Raw genomic sequence first — 15,636 nt, 5'->3', positions numbered from 1 at the left:
CGCAGCAACATGAGGCAACAGTTGTTGCAATCGCAGCACAATTGCAACAAGAAATGGCCGCGGGATGGGCATTCATGCGTCAATTGCATGTTTCACTTAGCGGCACTTTTCGTGATTGCATGCAGACAGAAAAGCAGACAGGAAAGACAGGCAGAGACAGACAGACAGACCGACGGACTGAGTTCCAGGCCTTGCCGATGTGGCAAACGAAATAAGCTGCAAAACAAACTCGGCACTAAATTTAATTTTCACATTACTCATACGCCGTGTAATTCAGTTTAGAGTATTTGTACAAAGAAATGACAGCGACAACGGCAACGCCCGGGCCACAAACAGAGGAGGATCTGAGCCTGGCAAGGGTAGTCCTACAGCAAATCACAACGCCACCGGCAACAGCAACAACATCAGCGGCAGGAGCTGCGACAGGAGCAGCGGCAGGAGGTGGTGGTGGTGCCATCAACGATGCTCCGCTGTTCGAAGTAAAATTGGAGCTGACGGAAACGGAAATACGCTTTTCGCCCGCCTTTGATGCAAGTGTGGAAAATAATTTTCAACAAATTGTGGAGCAGCTGTTGCTCGATATAAAACAGACATGCGACTGCATGCCAAGAATTGTGGCTGACAGTGCCCTGTCAGAGGATGATGAAGACGACGACGATGCAGACACGGCGAAGGAGGACGATCCGGATCAGGAGCAGGGGCAAAAACTTGAGCCGGAGCAGGAACGTGAGCAGGAGGAGCACTCAAAGCCGCAGGCCGTGCAGTTTAACCTACTGGCAGCCGCCAAGGAATATAGCCAAAAAATGGAATGCACTGGTATGCCTCTCAGTTTCCCCTCGAAAATTGCCGCATTTTTGCGTATACCCTTTCCAAGAAGCATATAGGATTCCCAGAAACATTTCCTCTCTTCAGCAAAGTGTCTTTTTTTTGACAACCTTCTATTTTTCTTTCACTTCCTTTCCTTCAGTCGATGGCCTGGAAATGCTGGAGAAGGCGATACGCGATGTCCTGGCGGATACGGTTGAAGCGGCATCAGCTTTTGCTGCCAAATTCCACGCCTATGCGTTCCTGTGGACCCAACAAAGCGGCGACGTTCTAGCCGCCTGCATGGCAAGGGCCAGAGAGCAGACGATACATGCCAGTGGTGGCGGCTACGCCATCATGGAGACGTTCAAGAAAGAGGTAAGCCGAAGTAGGAGGAGTAAATCCGAGTGCCTCCGGGGGCACCGGATGCCAACAGCTTTAGTGGCTGCCGACGGACGACAACGGACGAAGCCGTAGCGGAAAGCGGAAAAGTGGCTCGCAGACGCAACTCAATTGGCAACCGCACAATTTACGCCATGTAGCCCCTGAGACCAATAACGCTTGATAAATGTCGACCATTTAGGGTCAAATGTGTGGCAGCGCCAACTGACCAGGCCAAGCCAATCCAAGCCAAACGAAACAAAGCAGGGCAAAAACACTAAACAACTGCTTAAGCGCCGCATGGCGTTTGCTGACTTATGTTCGGGGGCAATTGGGAGCCAGGCAAATCGCCGACGTATGCGTAATATTTTCTTTAAACAATTATCAAACGCCCCGAAAAGTATGCAATAAATTACCCAAAAGGCACAGGCACATACAAAGCACACACACAACGGGCAAATACAACAAATCATGGTCAAAGTGCACAGACACGAAGGGCAAGGCGTGTGAAATTGGGTGTGGCCCCAATAAAATAAGGGATATTCTACAGGATATTCTATACAGGAAAACAACGAACTCTGAATGGTCTGATATGGAACATTATATTTGATTTAGAGCGGGCTTCGAACTCTTTTAAATTGCTAAAGAAACCTCGTAGTTCAATTTAAGCTGAAGTAAAGATAAGCTTAATGTTTCGAAGTTTAATATAACTCTAATCTTAAATAGTACTGGGTACTTTAACTGCTTAAATATATATCTGGTATCTTTCCTTTAATAACAAATAAAGGAATACATATTCAAGGCATCAATTTAGGAATACCCCTGCAGAATATAGAGCACTAGAAATCACTGGCCGGCATTTTATTTATGACTAGCCATTGAGTTGCCCCTGACACAGCTGGTGCGCTTAATAAAGCGATGCCAGCGGAGCGAATACTATATAAACAGGACACGGGCTAAGCCCTCTTACACCCATATGCATGTGTGGCAAAATTAGCAAATAAATTAGGCAAAACTGGGCCTGGCCAATGAAGTTGTCAGCAGTCAAGTCATCCCATGTCCACTTCCGCAGATCGAGAACTACAACGAGATGCACGACACTATTGACCAGATGGAGAACCGGGAATGCATCAACGGCTGGCTGGCCCTCGATCTCAAGCCGTTGAAATTCGGGCTGCTCAACCTGGCCTGCAAGTGGTCGCATTTGTGCAAGAAGTGGCTTCTACGATATGTCCAAGGCACGCTCAAGGTAATCTAAGTTATTATTATTTTGGCATAAATTAAAATCTAACAATTAGGAACTGACTGCCTTCATTGCCCGCGGTCATGAGACCCTGCAGCTTCACATCGCCCGAAGCGACTTCCGTGCCCTGCTTCGCGTGCTTGGCATCATGGCGGAGATCCGCCAACGGGAACCCTATGCGGACAATGTCTTTAAGCCGCTGAAAGAGATCATGGGCCTGCTAAAGACCTATAATGTGGAGTTTGAGGCCCAGTTGTTGCGCAGCATTGAACAATTGCCGCAGCAGTGGCAGCAACTCAAGCAATGCAGCACTGTGAAGCAGGAGGCCCTGCAGGACACACGCTTTCACCAGCAGCAGCGCGTCACGGCCCTCATTGCCCTGCACACCTGCCACCTGCAGCACTATGCCCGTCAATTCCAGAGGATGCCGGTAAGTGATGATATCCGCCATAGCTATGAAGTAGAGTATCCGAATGTTCCCTGTGGCCATCAGTTCTTCCGGGTGCCCTGCTCGGATGTCTACGAAACCTGCGACGAGGTCTATGTACGGCTCCACCGTTTCGGTCGCCAGCAGCGGCTTTACACCCGCTGGGCGCGACTCCTCGATATAACGCCTCCAGATTCCGCCACTCTGCAGCTGTGCATGGTGGAGCTGCGCCGAGTGAAGGTGAGAGTGATGATTGCTCTTTTTTTTATCCTAAATCCTTTTAACCATTGCCCGCAGCAACTGTGGGACTTTGTGCGCGTCATCGAGTCGTGCATCGTGGACTGGCATGGCACGCCGTGGCTGCTCATCGACACCGATGATATGGAGCACGAGTGCAAGAAGTTCACCCGCGACCTGCGCACCCTGGACAAGTGTATCCGCGAATGGGCGCCCTATGTCCACATTGTGAGCGTGCTTCGTGAGCTTGTCGCCTCGCTGAGAGCCATCACGGAGCTGCAGAATCCCGCAATTACGGAGCGGCACTGGTTGGAGCTGATGCAGCTGACAAAGGTGAGCATTCCCAATGGGTTGTTGTGGGTTCTTTGTCCGGGAATTTCGGGTGTGTCCTTCCAAATGAGTGAGCGAGCCAACAATGCCATGGAGCCGGCAATCTGCAATCCCCGCCGAAAAAAGACACCTCTTTGTCCGAAGGGAACTTGGCAGGCATAATGGTGTGCATTTGCCAAACACACATTAGCGGAGATGATGTGGTGCCAAATGGTGATAGTAAACCGAAGCTTTAGGTAGATGTAAAATGATTCACTTCACATGGAACTGTGATTTTGCAGCCCGAACTAGACAATTAGTATTAAATCACTGATCTTATGCATTTATTACCAGAATCTAATCAAGTTCCTCGCTTATGGCTTTTATGCGCAGCTAAGTGGACAGCATTCCATGGAGGAACTGGTAAGTGTAAATGGAAATCTGCCGCAATAACAAAATCATGAACTCATGAATTAAACTCTAGTTATCGCATTTACTCCTCTGAGCCTAATCAAAAACAAACCTCAAGCCAAAGGTCGGCTGCCCATGGGTTCCGTTCATCGAATTATGTTCATTGTTGAATGGTATTGGCTTTGGATCCATTACCTACTACTGGCAACAATGGGCTTGGCCGGGCTTTAGTTCTCTGGACAGTCGTAGGAGACAGGGGAATGAATGCAATGCAATGCTTAGCCCTGTTAATTAAATTTGCCGGAATTCAGTCAAAATATGGGATAATTAATGTGAACACCACATGATTCTGTACAGACAACCGGATAAACTCATAGCCATGCATGCAAAGCAATTAATATCGATACACTGGACTGCAAACCATAATTATTTAATTAATTTATTCAAATAGTTCTGTATTTTTTTAAGACTAATATTCCTCTTAATTTACCTAAAGATTATTTATCAGAAGTCAGAAGCCAGTATAGTTCAGAAGGAGTCATTTCCGACCCCATAAATCATATATATTCTTGATCAGCATCGGAAGCTGAGTCAATCTAGTCATATCAGGGCAAACAAAAAATTTTCGACATTTTTTCATCATTAAAAATTGCAGAAATTTGAATTTTCTTAAATCTTAAATGGAGTCTGCAAGTTGTTTAACCTAACAAAAACTATCATAAAAAAGCTTTTCGACTTAAAATTAATGCTTTTTTTGCTTAGCTATGAATTTTTTAAGATTTGCTGTGATTCTTTTGCAAACTGCAAAGGAATATGAACCAAAATTTCCCAAAGGTTGTTTCTCTTCTTACTTGGTTTTAATTTAAAACATAGTTAGAGTCTATGAACTTTTACCAAGTAGCACAGTGTTGGTTAGTTTCTTCAGGCCAAGTGAGCCAAGAAACCGTTTCTATATATTCAAATTTCACATTTCGGTGGCTAATGAGTCCCTTGCTATGTATACGTAATATATCATTAAAATATACACATTGCGTATACGCCCCTTTAGCTTTCCTACAAATGTAATCAATCAACGAGCTTGGCCCAGTTGCTTACCCTGCAGCTGCAGCATCACGAAGAGGACATCAAGAATACCGTGGACCGTGCCATCAAGGAGATGACAGTGACCAAGGTCCTGGACGAGATCAAGGCCACCTGGGCGCACTTGGAGTTCGAGCTGGAGCAACATCACACCAGGCCTAACATCCAGCTGCTCAAAGTGTCCGAAGAGCTCATCGAGACTCTGGACGACAACCAAATGCAGCTGCAGAACATCTCCACCTCGAAGCATATCGAGTATCTGCTGGACAAACTCTCCCACTGGCAGCGTGTTCTGGGTGGAATCGACACCCTGATTGTCAACTGGTTTGAGGTGCAGCGGAAGTGGATCTATCTGGAGTGCATCTTCATTGGCTCCGCGGACATTCGAGCTCAGCTGCCAGCGGATGCGGCCAATTTCGAGCGTATCGATGCGGACTTTACCGAACTGCTGGCCAAGGTGAGTGGGGTTTCAGATTTTAATAAATAATTTCTTCTAATCTACCCTCAGGTTAGTACCATTCGCGTGGTCATGCAGGTGGTCCTTGGCCACGACGATGTCCTGGCCCAGTTGCTCCAGCTGCAACACCGCCTGGCGATTTGTGAAAAGGCTTTGAACGATTACCTAGAGACCAAGCGGCTGGCCTTCCCCCGCTTCTACTTCATATCTGCAGCAGATTTGCTTGATATCCTGTCCAATGGCAACAATCCTCAGGTAATCGATCGTCACCTGATCAAGCTTTTCGATTCTATACTGCGGCTGCAGTATGAGACGAATACGCCCAATGCGGTGGGTATGCACTCCAAGGAGAACGATGAGTATGTGCCCTTTGTTGCCTGCGAGCAGGATCAGCCCGCCTTTATTGTGTGCAGCGGAAGAGTGGAACTTTGGCTGCGGGCCATTATCCTGCAGATGCGGAGTACCCTGCACGAACTGTTCCGCCGGGCACTGAGGGCCTTTGGGGAAAAGCCTCGCGAACTGTGGCTCTACGACTGGCCTGCCCAGGTGGCACTCTGCTGCAGCCAAATCAGCTGGACGGCGGATGTGAACAGGTCCTTTGGCTGCATGGAGGAGGGCTACGAGGGTGTGATGAAGGAACTGCACAAGCGGCAGATTGCCCAGCTTAATGCGCTTATCAATTTGCTGTTGGGGGAGCTCTCACCTGGCGATCGCCAGAAGATCATGACCATCTGCACCATCGATGTGCACTCACGCGATGTGGTGGGTAAGATCATTGCCACCAAGGTGGACAATTCCCTGGCGTTCCAATGGCAGAGTCAGTTGCGGCATCGCTGGGACGACGACCAGGCGGGCAGCTCCAGCGGAAGGGCAAGTACGGCTATCAGTTGTGGAGGCGGAGATGAGGACTGCTTTGCCAATATCTGTGATGCGGAATTCCGGTATGCCTACGAGTATCTGGGGAACACATCCCGGCTAGTCATCACTCCGCTAACAGATCGGTGTTACATTACCCTGACCCAGGTGCGTATACGTAATAAATATATTTCCTATCGAAGCAAACACGTGGCGTATACGCAACTTTGATAATTGAACGAAGTAAATTCACTTTCACTTGGTAGCAAGGAAAATCCCTTCTAACGAGCACTGAATTAAATATAAACCTTTTCGTCGCCTGCCAGTGGGCGTTAATGGCTTTAGCAGCGGAAATCCGCTACAAATGTAAAGTCCATAGCCGGCTTTGAATAATTGAAAGCCAATGTCCCGTGGCTTGAATATATTAAAAGCGGCAGCGGCAAGTCAAAGTAAAAAACTCGATGTGCCGAGAGACAGTGAGAGTGACAGGGACCGGGTAAACGGAAATTCAATAAATTTAATGTATTTGCGCGTGCAATTAGCAGAGATTTTTGTACCTGACAGTGGCATATTTCATGGACGACTGCATAATAAGATGTTATCTCAATGACACCTTTGAATCATACTGCCACAATGTGTCGAATATTCTAACGAATTTAAAGTGTGAATGTAATCAGTGTGTAACAGTCACTGCTGTCAAATGAAATTAAATTCATGTACATTTTTATAGATGGAAATTGTTACTTTGGAGTTTTATTTATCAAATGTTTTTCCTTTGTTAACCAAGAAATTCCCCTTAATTGAATTAGTATTTGGACTACACGTTTGTATACTTTTCCAGCTGTCATTCATTTCATTTCAACCAAGATGTTTAACAATATGTATTTCCTTATAAATACAAGACATTTGTTGCCCAAAAATATGTATATATATTAAAATAATAATGAATTGTAATTGAAGCCAGCTTAGTATTCAGCTGGATAACTAAAAGTGTTTTGCAATAAACACAAAATCCTTACAAAAATCATAAACATCCTTCAGGCAGCCACCAATTGAGAAATAAATTTGAATTGCGGAAAGGAGAGAAATTGTATAAAACCGCAGCGGAAGCAGCCATTAACAAGGCGATCACCAGTTTGTATTGCTTTACCTTCTCTCTGCCCGCCACGCCCCGCGGCAAATTAAACAACTCGTTAGTGGAAAATAAATGCTCCTTTTTCATTTACATATGCCACCTCTTCTGTTGCACCTCCTCCTTCTGACATCCTGGCTATGCTGCTATGCTACTATCCTTGCCATCAGTCGCTGCGATTGCGGCTGGCCGGTGCAACCGCCGGTCCCGCTGGAACGGGAAAAACGGAGACCACCAAGGACCTGGGACGCGCCCTGGGCGTAATGGTTTATGTCTTCAACTGTTCGGAGCAAATGGACTACAAATCTTGCGGCAACATTTACAAGGGACTGGCGCAGACGGGTGCCTGGGGCTGCTTTGACGAGTTCAATCGCATCTGCGTGGAGGTCCTCTCCGTGGTGGCCGTCCAGGTGAAGACCATACAGGAGGCGATAAAGGTATGGCCACGGCGACGCTGTCCGCTTGCAAATTGATTTTACCCACTCTGCTCCTGCTCCTTCTCCTCCTCCATTCCGCCATGCTGCATTGATTACTTTTCCCGGACACTGCTGTCCTGTCCTGTCCTGTCCTGCTCCGTACTCCGTACTCCGTATGCCGTACTCCGTTCTGTTTGCAGATGCATAAAACCCAATTTATCTTTATGGGCGAGCGCATTTCGCTGGAGCCGTCGGTCGGAATTTTTATCACCATGAATCCGGGCTACGCTGGCCGCACGGAGCTGCCGGAGAACCTGAAGACCCTGTTCCGGCCGTGCGCCATGATTGTGCCGGACTTCGCCTTGATTTGTGAGATTATGCTAATGGCCGAAGGTTTCCAGGATGCCCGTCTGCTGGCTCGCAAATTTATCACTTTGTACACGCTGTGCAAGGAGTTGCTGTCCAAGCAGGATCACTACGACTGGGGTCTCCGAGCCATCAAGTCGGTCCTGGTGGTGGCCGGCACGCTCAAGCGGGACGACCATAGCCGACCGGAGGATCAGGTGTTAATGCGGGCACTGCGTGACTTCAATATACCCAAGATTGTCACAGAGGACGTGCCCATATTTATGGGTCTAATAGGGGACCTTTTTCCTGCATTGGATGTGCCGCGCAAGCGGGTCTTCGAGTTCGAGAAGACCATCAGGCGAGCGGTGAACGAGATCAAGCTGCAGCCGGAGGAGGGTTTCCTCATGAAGGTGGTGCAGCTGCAGGAGCTTTTGGATGTGCGCCACTCGGTGTTTATTGTGGGCAATGCGGGCACAGGCAAGACAAAGATCTGGCAAACCCTCCGCGAAACCTATCGCATCCAGAAGATGAAGCCCATCTGCCATGTGCTTAATCCAAAGGCTTTGTCCAATGATGAGCTGTTCGGAATTGTGAATCCCACAACCCGAGAGTGGAAGGACGGCCTGTTCTCTTCCATTATGAGGGAGCAGGCAAATATGCCGCCGGGTAATCCCAAGTGGATAGTTCTTGATGGAGACATTGATCCCATGTGGATTGAGAGTCTCAACACGCTGATGGACGACAACAAGATTCTAACCTTGGCCAGCAATGAAAGAATCTCGCTGAAACGAGAAATGCGCCTGCTTTTCGAAGTGGGACATCTAAAGGCAGCCACTCCTGCAACGGTCTCCCGGGCGGGAATTTTGTACATCAACCCACAGGATCTGGGATGGTCACCGTAAGTAGCCTCAAATACTTCCTAGAAGAAAAAATAGTACAAAATATTCATTAATAGCTACGTATCCTCCTGGCTGGAGACCCGAGTGGACATGATTGAGCGAGGCATCCTGACGACTCTGTTCGAGAAGTACTTTCCTTGCCTGATGCAACGGCATCGTGACTTTCGCCGCATTACTCCCATCACGGACATGGCCATGATTCAGATGACCTGTCACCTGCTGGAGTGTCTCCTGGACAGCGAAGAAAGCGGTGGCGATGGAAGAAGTCGGGGCAGTGGAGCCGGTGGTGTAGGTAATCCGCACAGCTTACACCATGGCGAACTCTCTCACGAGGCTATGATAACTGCCCTGGAAACTATCTTCGTGTATGCAACCGTTTGGAGCTTTGGCTCTGCCCTTAGCCAGGATGTGATCATTGACTGGCATCGCGAGTTCCACAAGTGGTGGACGGGCGAGTTCAAGGATATCAAGTTGCCCAGCCAGGGCACCATTTTCGATTACCAACTGAATGTGCAGACCCTAAAGTTCCAACCGTGGTCGGAGTTGGCCACACAGGAGCAGTTGGAGGGACAAATCGATGCTGAAACTCCTTTACAGGTTTGCCGTCTTAATGAATCTTATCTCGGTATATATTAAGTACTCCCTGAGCTCTCTGTTCCAGAACATTCTCATTTCCACGGCGGAGACCACTCGTCTGACCTATTTCCTCCGGCTGCTCATCGACCGCAACCTGGCCTGCATGCTCGTCGGCAGCTCAGGTTGCGGCAAGGGTGCCATCTTCCGGGAGCTGTTCAGTCAGTATGCCAGTGACCAGGAACTGCTTGAAGTTGCCGTGACATCAGTTTCCGTGGCAGACACACACCAGCAGCAAGCGAATCAAACTGCTGCCCAGTCAGGTGTGGGTGTTGTGCGCCGGAAGGCCTCCTCCTCGGCCACTCCCCTGCTGACCACCGTGCAAGCCACACACTTCAACTTCTACACCAGCTCGGAGATATTCCAGAAGATGCTGGACCGACCGCTGGAGAAGAAGTCTGGTCGCTGCTACGCGCCCAGCGGCCCCAAACGCCGGCTCATTTACTTTGTCAACGATCTCAATATGCCGGAAGTGGATGCCTATGGCACGGTTCAACCACATACAATAATGCGCCAGTTCATGGACTACAGACAGTGGTTAGAAAAGTGTATAACTAATATAATTTTTCGGTTAATATTTATATTTTCTCTGCTTAGGTACGACCGACAGCGGTTGCAGTTGAAGGACATCCGGCACTGTCAGTTTGCAGCCTGCATGAATCCGACCGCCGGATCCTTTACCATCGATCCTCGCTTGCAGCGCCACTTTTGCGTGTTCTCGGTGGCTCCGCCAAGTGAGGACACTTTACACCACATCTACGGCACCATTCTGGACAGTCACTTAGAGAGTCCGGCTCAAGGATTCAGCAAGGAAATACGATCGATTGGAAGTCTGCTGGTTCGTGTGGGCATTGCCCTGCACCGGCGGGTGGAATACGCCTTCCTGCCGACAGCCCTCAAGTTCCATTACCTGTTCAACCTGCGAGATCTAACGGGCATCTATCAGGGTCTAATGAATAGTATCGGTGCTCCGGCGGCCATGGGAGGAGGTGCTTCCGGTTATGGCGGCACCATCTGCAGCCGGCCCTCGGAGCTGATAAGATTGTATGTGCACGAGGCTTATCGGGTCTATCACGATCGCCTGGTCGATCCATATGACATCAAGTCGTTCAAATCCTCCATTCGGGACATTTTTAAAAAGGACTTTGAGGATTTCGACGAGGACTTTGTGTTTGCAGAGCCCCTGATCTATAGTCACTTTGCCCAGTCGTTGGTTGACCAGAAGTACATGCCCCTCAAGAGCTGGGATTCGTTGTATCAGCTTCTTATCGAGGCCCAAGGTAGCTACAACGAGGTGGTTGGATACATGAATCTTGTACTGTTTGAGGATGCTATGATACATGTATGCCGGTAAGTGGAATTTTATAGTTAGGTGGATATATTCACATATAATTAATTAATCCACATAGAATCAATCGCATTCTGGAAAGTCCGCGTGGTAATGCTCTCCTTATAGGAGTTGGTGGTTCTGGCAAGCAAACCCTGGCCCGCCTGGCTGCCTTCATCTCCTCGCTCAGTGTCTCGCAGATCCAGATCAAACGTGGATTTGGGCTATTTGATATGAGAGAAGAAATCGCCAGCCTCTATATGAAGGTGGGTCTGAAGAATCTGGCCTCGGTTTTCCTCATTTCAGATGCTCAAATACCCGACGAGTCCATCCTGATGCTCATCAATGATCTACTGGCCTCGGGAGAGATTCCAGAGCTCTTTAATGACGACCAACTGGACACCATCACCAATGGGATACGCAACGAGGTTAAGCAGAGCGGCACCCTGGATACCAAAGAGAACTGTTGGAGGTACTTTGTGGAAAAGGTGCGCCGCCTGCTAAAGGTGGTACTCTGCTTTTCGCCAGTGGGTCAAACGTTAAGAGTGCGAGCCCGGAAATTCCCAGCCATTATTAGCCGCACAGCCATCGACTGGTTCCATGAGTGGCCCAAAAGTGCCCTGGAATCCGTGTCCCAAAAGTTTCTCAACGAAATCAACGGGATACTAGAGGTAAACAAATTAACTTTTTCTAGGTTATTTGAATTATCAAGTACTTTAAATGAAATTATTTGTTTGTATCCTAATTTAAACTCATTTTAATTATTCTATTTTCATCAAAACATTAAGTGATTATTTGTTGACTATTTTTCCGAGTGTTCTGGCTGCACCATCTCCATTCTTTTTTTTTATTTGTCTGTCGGCCACAATTTACAACTGCAAAATGTCATGCTGGACACTTTAAGCCCCCGGCGCAGAAACGACTGACCTTCCCAACCCTTTACCTCTTTCGCATTCCCCGAAATTTGCATCCAGCCCAGCCTCGTGCCGCCCATCGGCTGCTTTATGGCTTACGTCCATGGCACCGTGAATCAGATATCGAGAATTTATCTGCAGAATGAAAAACGCTACAACTACACGACCCCGAAAACTTTTCTGGAATACATATTCCTCTACCGCAAACTGTTGGTGGACAAAAACGGCGAGTTCGCGGAGCGCATTTCCCGGCTGCAGAGCGGCATGGCCAAGCTGGCGGAGTGCGCCCGTCAGGTGGACACGCTGAAGGTGAGTAGGTGATGGAGTGGACGAGCAGTGAATGCCACAGAGGTGACCATATGCCATATGAGAATGAATTGTGGAGGTGGATGTGGGTATGACTGGTCTGGTAGTGAATCCTCTTCACGGGTACAGCGAAAAAATTGTTGTGGGTTTAGGTGTATAGAATCACTAATAGAATCAAGTAATAACAGCAAAATAACAATTTTATTTTTAAAGAAGAGTAGCTTAATGTTTAATTTAATTGCATTACATATATATTCTATGCAGAAAACTATTTCGAATTCACAAAAAACTAAACTAAACTAATTTTAAGACTATTTTTCTCCATACTTACCCTGTGATAACCCATCCTTGTGCTTTTAATTCAATGCAAAAGTCTACAATGTACATCTCAGCAGAGTTTAAAACAAAAATTCTTTCGTCTGCCATCAAATATTAATTAAACACGAATTCAGAATGCCCTCAAAATGGATCTTCATGGGACATCGGCTTTCAATGGACATTCTGCCATTCGATCCGGTGGCGAGGCGCCGGTCATTCAATTAGTTCGCTTAATTGAATTGTTGTTGCAGCAAATCTGGTGTCAACCGGTCCGCCCCTGCTCTGGCTTTATTTTCATTTTTTTTTTTATCGTTTACTCTCAGCCCCGGGGCCAGGCAACATCGATAACGGAAACCGGAGAGGCGGAAGGAGCGACACAGAGACTCTGGCGCTGCCATTCTTTGAGTTTTTAACGCCGTTTCCGGTTACATCGCGTATACGCAACGGAAGCCCACCGGCTTTTGCGTCTGTGTCGCTAAACAACGGGCCCGTCGAGTGGCCAGTGAAAGGGGGCCAAATGTTATTTAAACTAATTGAATTAAATTGAATTCGCTTCCATTCAACAAAAACCGATTCGATATTCCTGAAAGCGGTTTTTACCCCCACGCTTCTCTTGTAGATATCCTGGGGTTTTTTTTTTTTATGGTGATGGGAAAAGGATAGTTTAATATTAAATTTTAAAATCTCTTTAAAATCCCTGAGAAAATTAGGAATATAATTATTATTTTTAAGTTAAAAGTATTATTAAATATAAGAACTATACTTATATAGCATTTATAGAGCTCTTGGGAGTGATTTTTATAGATTTTTAGTAAATCTAAATTCACACAAATATTTTTGAAAAATTCCTTCTTAACTCAACTACCTTGATACGATTCCTGGCCATCACTAGACCCACCCGAGGCGAATATTTGCCCGCAGTTTGTGCGCTAAAGTTGCGCTGCGTAAATATTGAGCCATCGTGCCGTGGCTTTAATTATTTTCGTCAGCCAAAAAGTTTTCAGCTTCACTTTGATTTTGGCTTTGAGTTTCAATTGACGACCCAATCCCCCTTCCCTGTTCCAGCACCAACTGGCCATCCAGGAGGTGCAGTTGGCCGCCAAGAACGCGGCCGCCGACAAGCTGATTGTGATTGTGAGCGCCGAGAGTGAGAAGGTGAAGCGGGAGCGGCACATAGCCTCCGAGGAGGAGAAGCGGGTGCGCATCATCGAGGAGGATGTCTCAATGAAGACCAAGATGTGCGAGGAAGATCTCCGCCAGGCGGAGCCTGCCTTAGTAGCAGCCCAAGCGGCGCTCAACACACTTAACAAGAATAATCTTACCGAACTGAAGTCCTTCGGTTCGCCGCCCAAGGCCGTGATCAATGTGTGTGCCGCCGTTATGGTCCTGCTGGCGGTCAACGGGAAGATTCCTCGGGACCGTAGCTGGAAAGCGGCCAAGCTAATGATGGTGCGGGTGGATCAGTTCCTTAATGATCTGCTCAACTACAGCAAGGATAACATTCATCCCAACATCATCGAAACGCTGCAGGAATATCTCAAGGTAACAGTCATATTAATTACTTTTCTAGCTTAATGCGATATTTATTTTAATTTAAAAAATCTTAATTTTTGTTATTTGCTGTTTGGTTTTTAGCAACTCCCAACCTTTATAACAATCTGCCAACCACTTTCAAACAAACAAAAAAAGTTACTCAAAATTGTACTCCCAGGAAACCGATTAAAAGTTTTACCTGCGCGTTTTAATAGTTTACAAATGAAAAACTAAACTTGTTCTCCTTTTTTTTAATAAAATGCCTGGATTAATCAATCAATAACTTTTTTAATTATTGTTTCTATAGGATCCCGAGTTCAATCCCGATAAAGTGGTGCAAAAGTCGGTGGCTGCTGCTGGTCTGTGTGCCTGGGTGATTAACCTGCACCGCTATCACCAGGTCTTCCTGATAGTCGGACCCAAGCAACAGGCTCTCCAGGACTCGCACCAGGAGCTGCTGGAGGCCCGCGAACGGTTGCAATACCTCAAGGCAAAAATCAACAATTTGGAGGCCAAACTGGCCGAGATTCAGGCCGAGTTTGAGAACGCGGTGGGGGAGAAGCAGCGCTGCCAGCGGGAGGCGGACAAGACCTCCTTCACCATCGACCTGGCCCACCGGCTGGTAAATGGGCTAGCCAACGAGAATGTGCGCTGGCGGGAGTCCGTCCAGAGGTGAGTTCCCATTTAACCAGTGGGTCAGTGGCTTCCACTGTGGGTGCGGGTGTGGGTGCCACTGTGGCTGGGTGCACTGCATTTATGCGTAATCAATTATTAAATTTAATTTACATTCTGTGTGCGCCGCAATCGCTGTAATTGCTTTGCCTGCCACTTGTCCTGACACCCACCTCGGAGGACGATGAAGGGACTCTGCTGCACCTAAAGGAAAAACTGTATATATGGGGTTTATTTCCTTTAAAAACTCAGGCAATTTCTTTCTTTCTCAAAGTCATTTTTATAGGTTTTACGCAAATTTCATAATGAGAAAAACGGTCCGAAATATTCATGTTTATTTTGAAATATATCTCTCCCAATGAACGACTCATAATATCGTCAGTAAAAGCTTAACAAACTGTTCTTCTTTCCTAAAAATATCTCTCAAATGAACCTACATTAAATTTTCAGCTTCATTTCTACTTAAAGTAACTTGTAATCTTTTCCAAAGAAATTAAAAAAGATTCACAAGTGAAATATAATTGCAAGTGTATGCGAATTTCGCTTACTTGCGGTCCACCGCAGCAACAAAAGGCCGTAAATTTCATTTACTCGCTCCCATTTGGTGCACTGCGAGGTCTGCGACCCCGACACTCTGACTTCGATCCCAAATGGTGACCCCCCGGACCACGTGCTCATTGGTAGGATGATGGCAATGAACTGCCAGAAGAGTGGCAAAAATCATTGTCAGTTAACCGAAATGCATTTAAACAGGACTCACGTACACTAACACTTGAGGAGAGGAAGGAGATGGATTCATGCTAATCCTGGTCCTGGCACTCCCTGGTGACGTGAGCCACGAAAACGGCGTGCCAAGATGCGACAAGCTCGGCTGCCTAACAAGCCAACAATTGCAGTTGACAAGTGTGAAAGTTGGCGCTATGAGAGGGATATA

General features: G+C 47.1%; 1 protein-coding gene across 1 annotated transcript in view; it reads left to right on the top strand.

The window, feature by feature from the left end:
• LOC110177348 (dynein beta chain, ciliary) overlaps nucleotides 1-15,636 on the top strand; it is a 28,365-nt gene that overhangs the window by 6,414 nt on the left and 6,315 nt on the right. The window contains exons 10-27 of the mRNA XM_086836926.1: nucleotides 278-816; nucleotides 968-1,182; nucleotides 2,258-2,434; nucleotides 2,484-2,858; nucleotides 2,922-3,095; nucleotides 3,153-3,425; nucleotides 3,795-3,824; nucleotides 4,861-5,349; nucleotides 5,401-6,372; nucleotides 7,507-7,773; nucleotides 7,953-8,998; nucleotides 9,056-9,596; nucleotides 9,661-10,169; nucleotides 10,230-10,982; nucleotides 11,042-11,630; nucleotides 11,934-12,182; nucleotides 13,563-14,039; nucleotides 14,338-14,702. Of these exons, the coding sequence (XP_086693052.1) occupies nucleotides 278-816; nucleotides 968-1,182; nucleotides 2,258-2,434; nucleotides 2,484-2,858; nucleotides 2,922-3,095; nucleotides 3,153-3,425; nucleotides 3,795-3,824; nucleotides 4,861-5,349; nucleotides 5,401-6,372; nucleotides 7,507-7,773; nucleotides 7,953-8,998; nucleotides 9,056-9,596; nucleotides 9,661-10,169; nucleotides 10,230-10,982; nucleotides 11,042-11,630; nucleotides 11,934-12,182; nucleotides 13,563-14,039; nucleotides 14,338-14,702 (8,040 nt within the window). The remainder of the gene's footprint in view (nucleotides 1-277; nucleotides 817-967; nucleotides 1,183-2,257; nucleotides 2,435-2,483; nucleotides 2,859-2,921; nucleotides 3,096-3,152; nucleotides 3,426-3,794; nucleotides 3,825-4,860; nucleotides 5,350-5,400; nucleotides 6,373-7,506; nucleotides 7,774-7,952; nucleotides 8,999-9,055; nucleotides 9,597-9,660; nucleotides 10,170-10,229; nucleotides 10,983-11,041; nucleotides 11,631-11,933; nucleotides 12,183-13,562; nucleotides 14,040-14,337; nucleotides 14,703-15,636) is intronic.

The sequence above is a fragment of the Drosophila serrata genome, unplaced genomic scaffold (assembly GCF_035046125.1).
Source record: "Drosophila serrata isolate PLE 108 unplaced genomic scaffold, ASM3504612v1 contig_295, whole genome shotgun sequence".
Classification (NCBI taxonomy): Eukaryota; Metazoa; Arthropoda; class Insecta; order Diptera; family Drosophilidae; genus Drosophila; species Drosophila serrata.
This window is presented reverse-complemented; position numbering and strand designations above follow the sequence as displayed.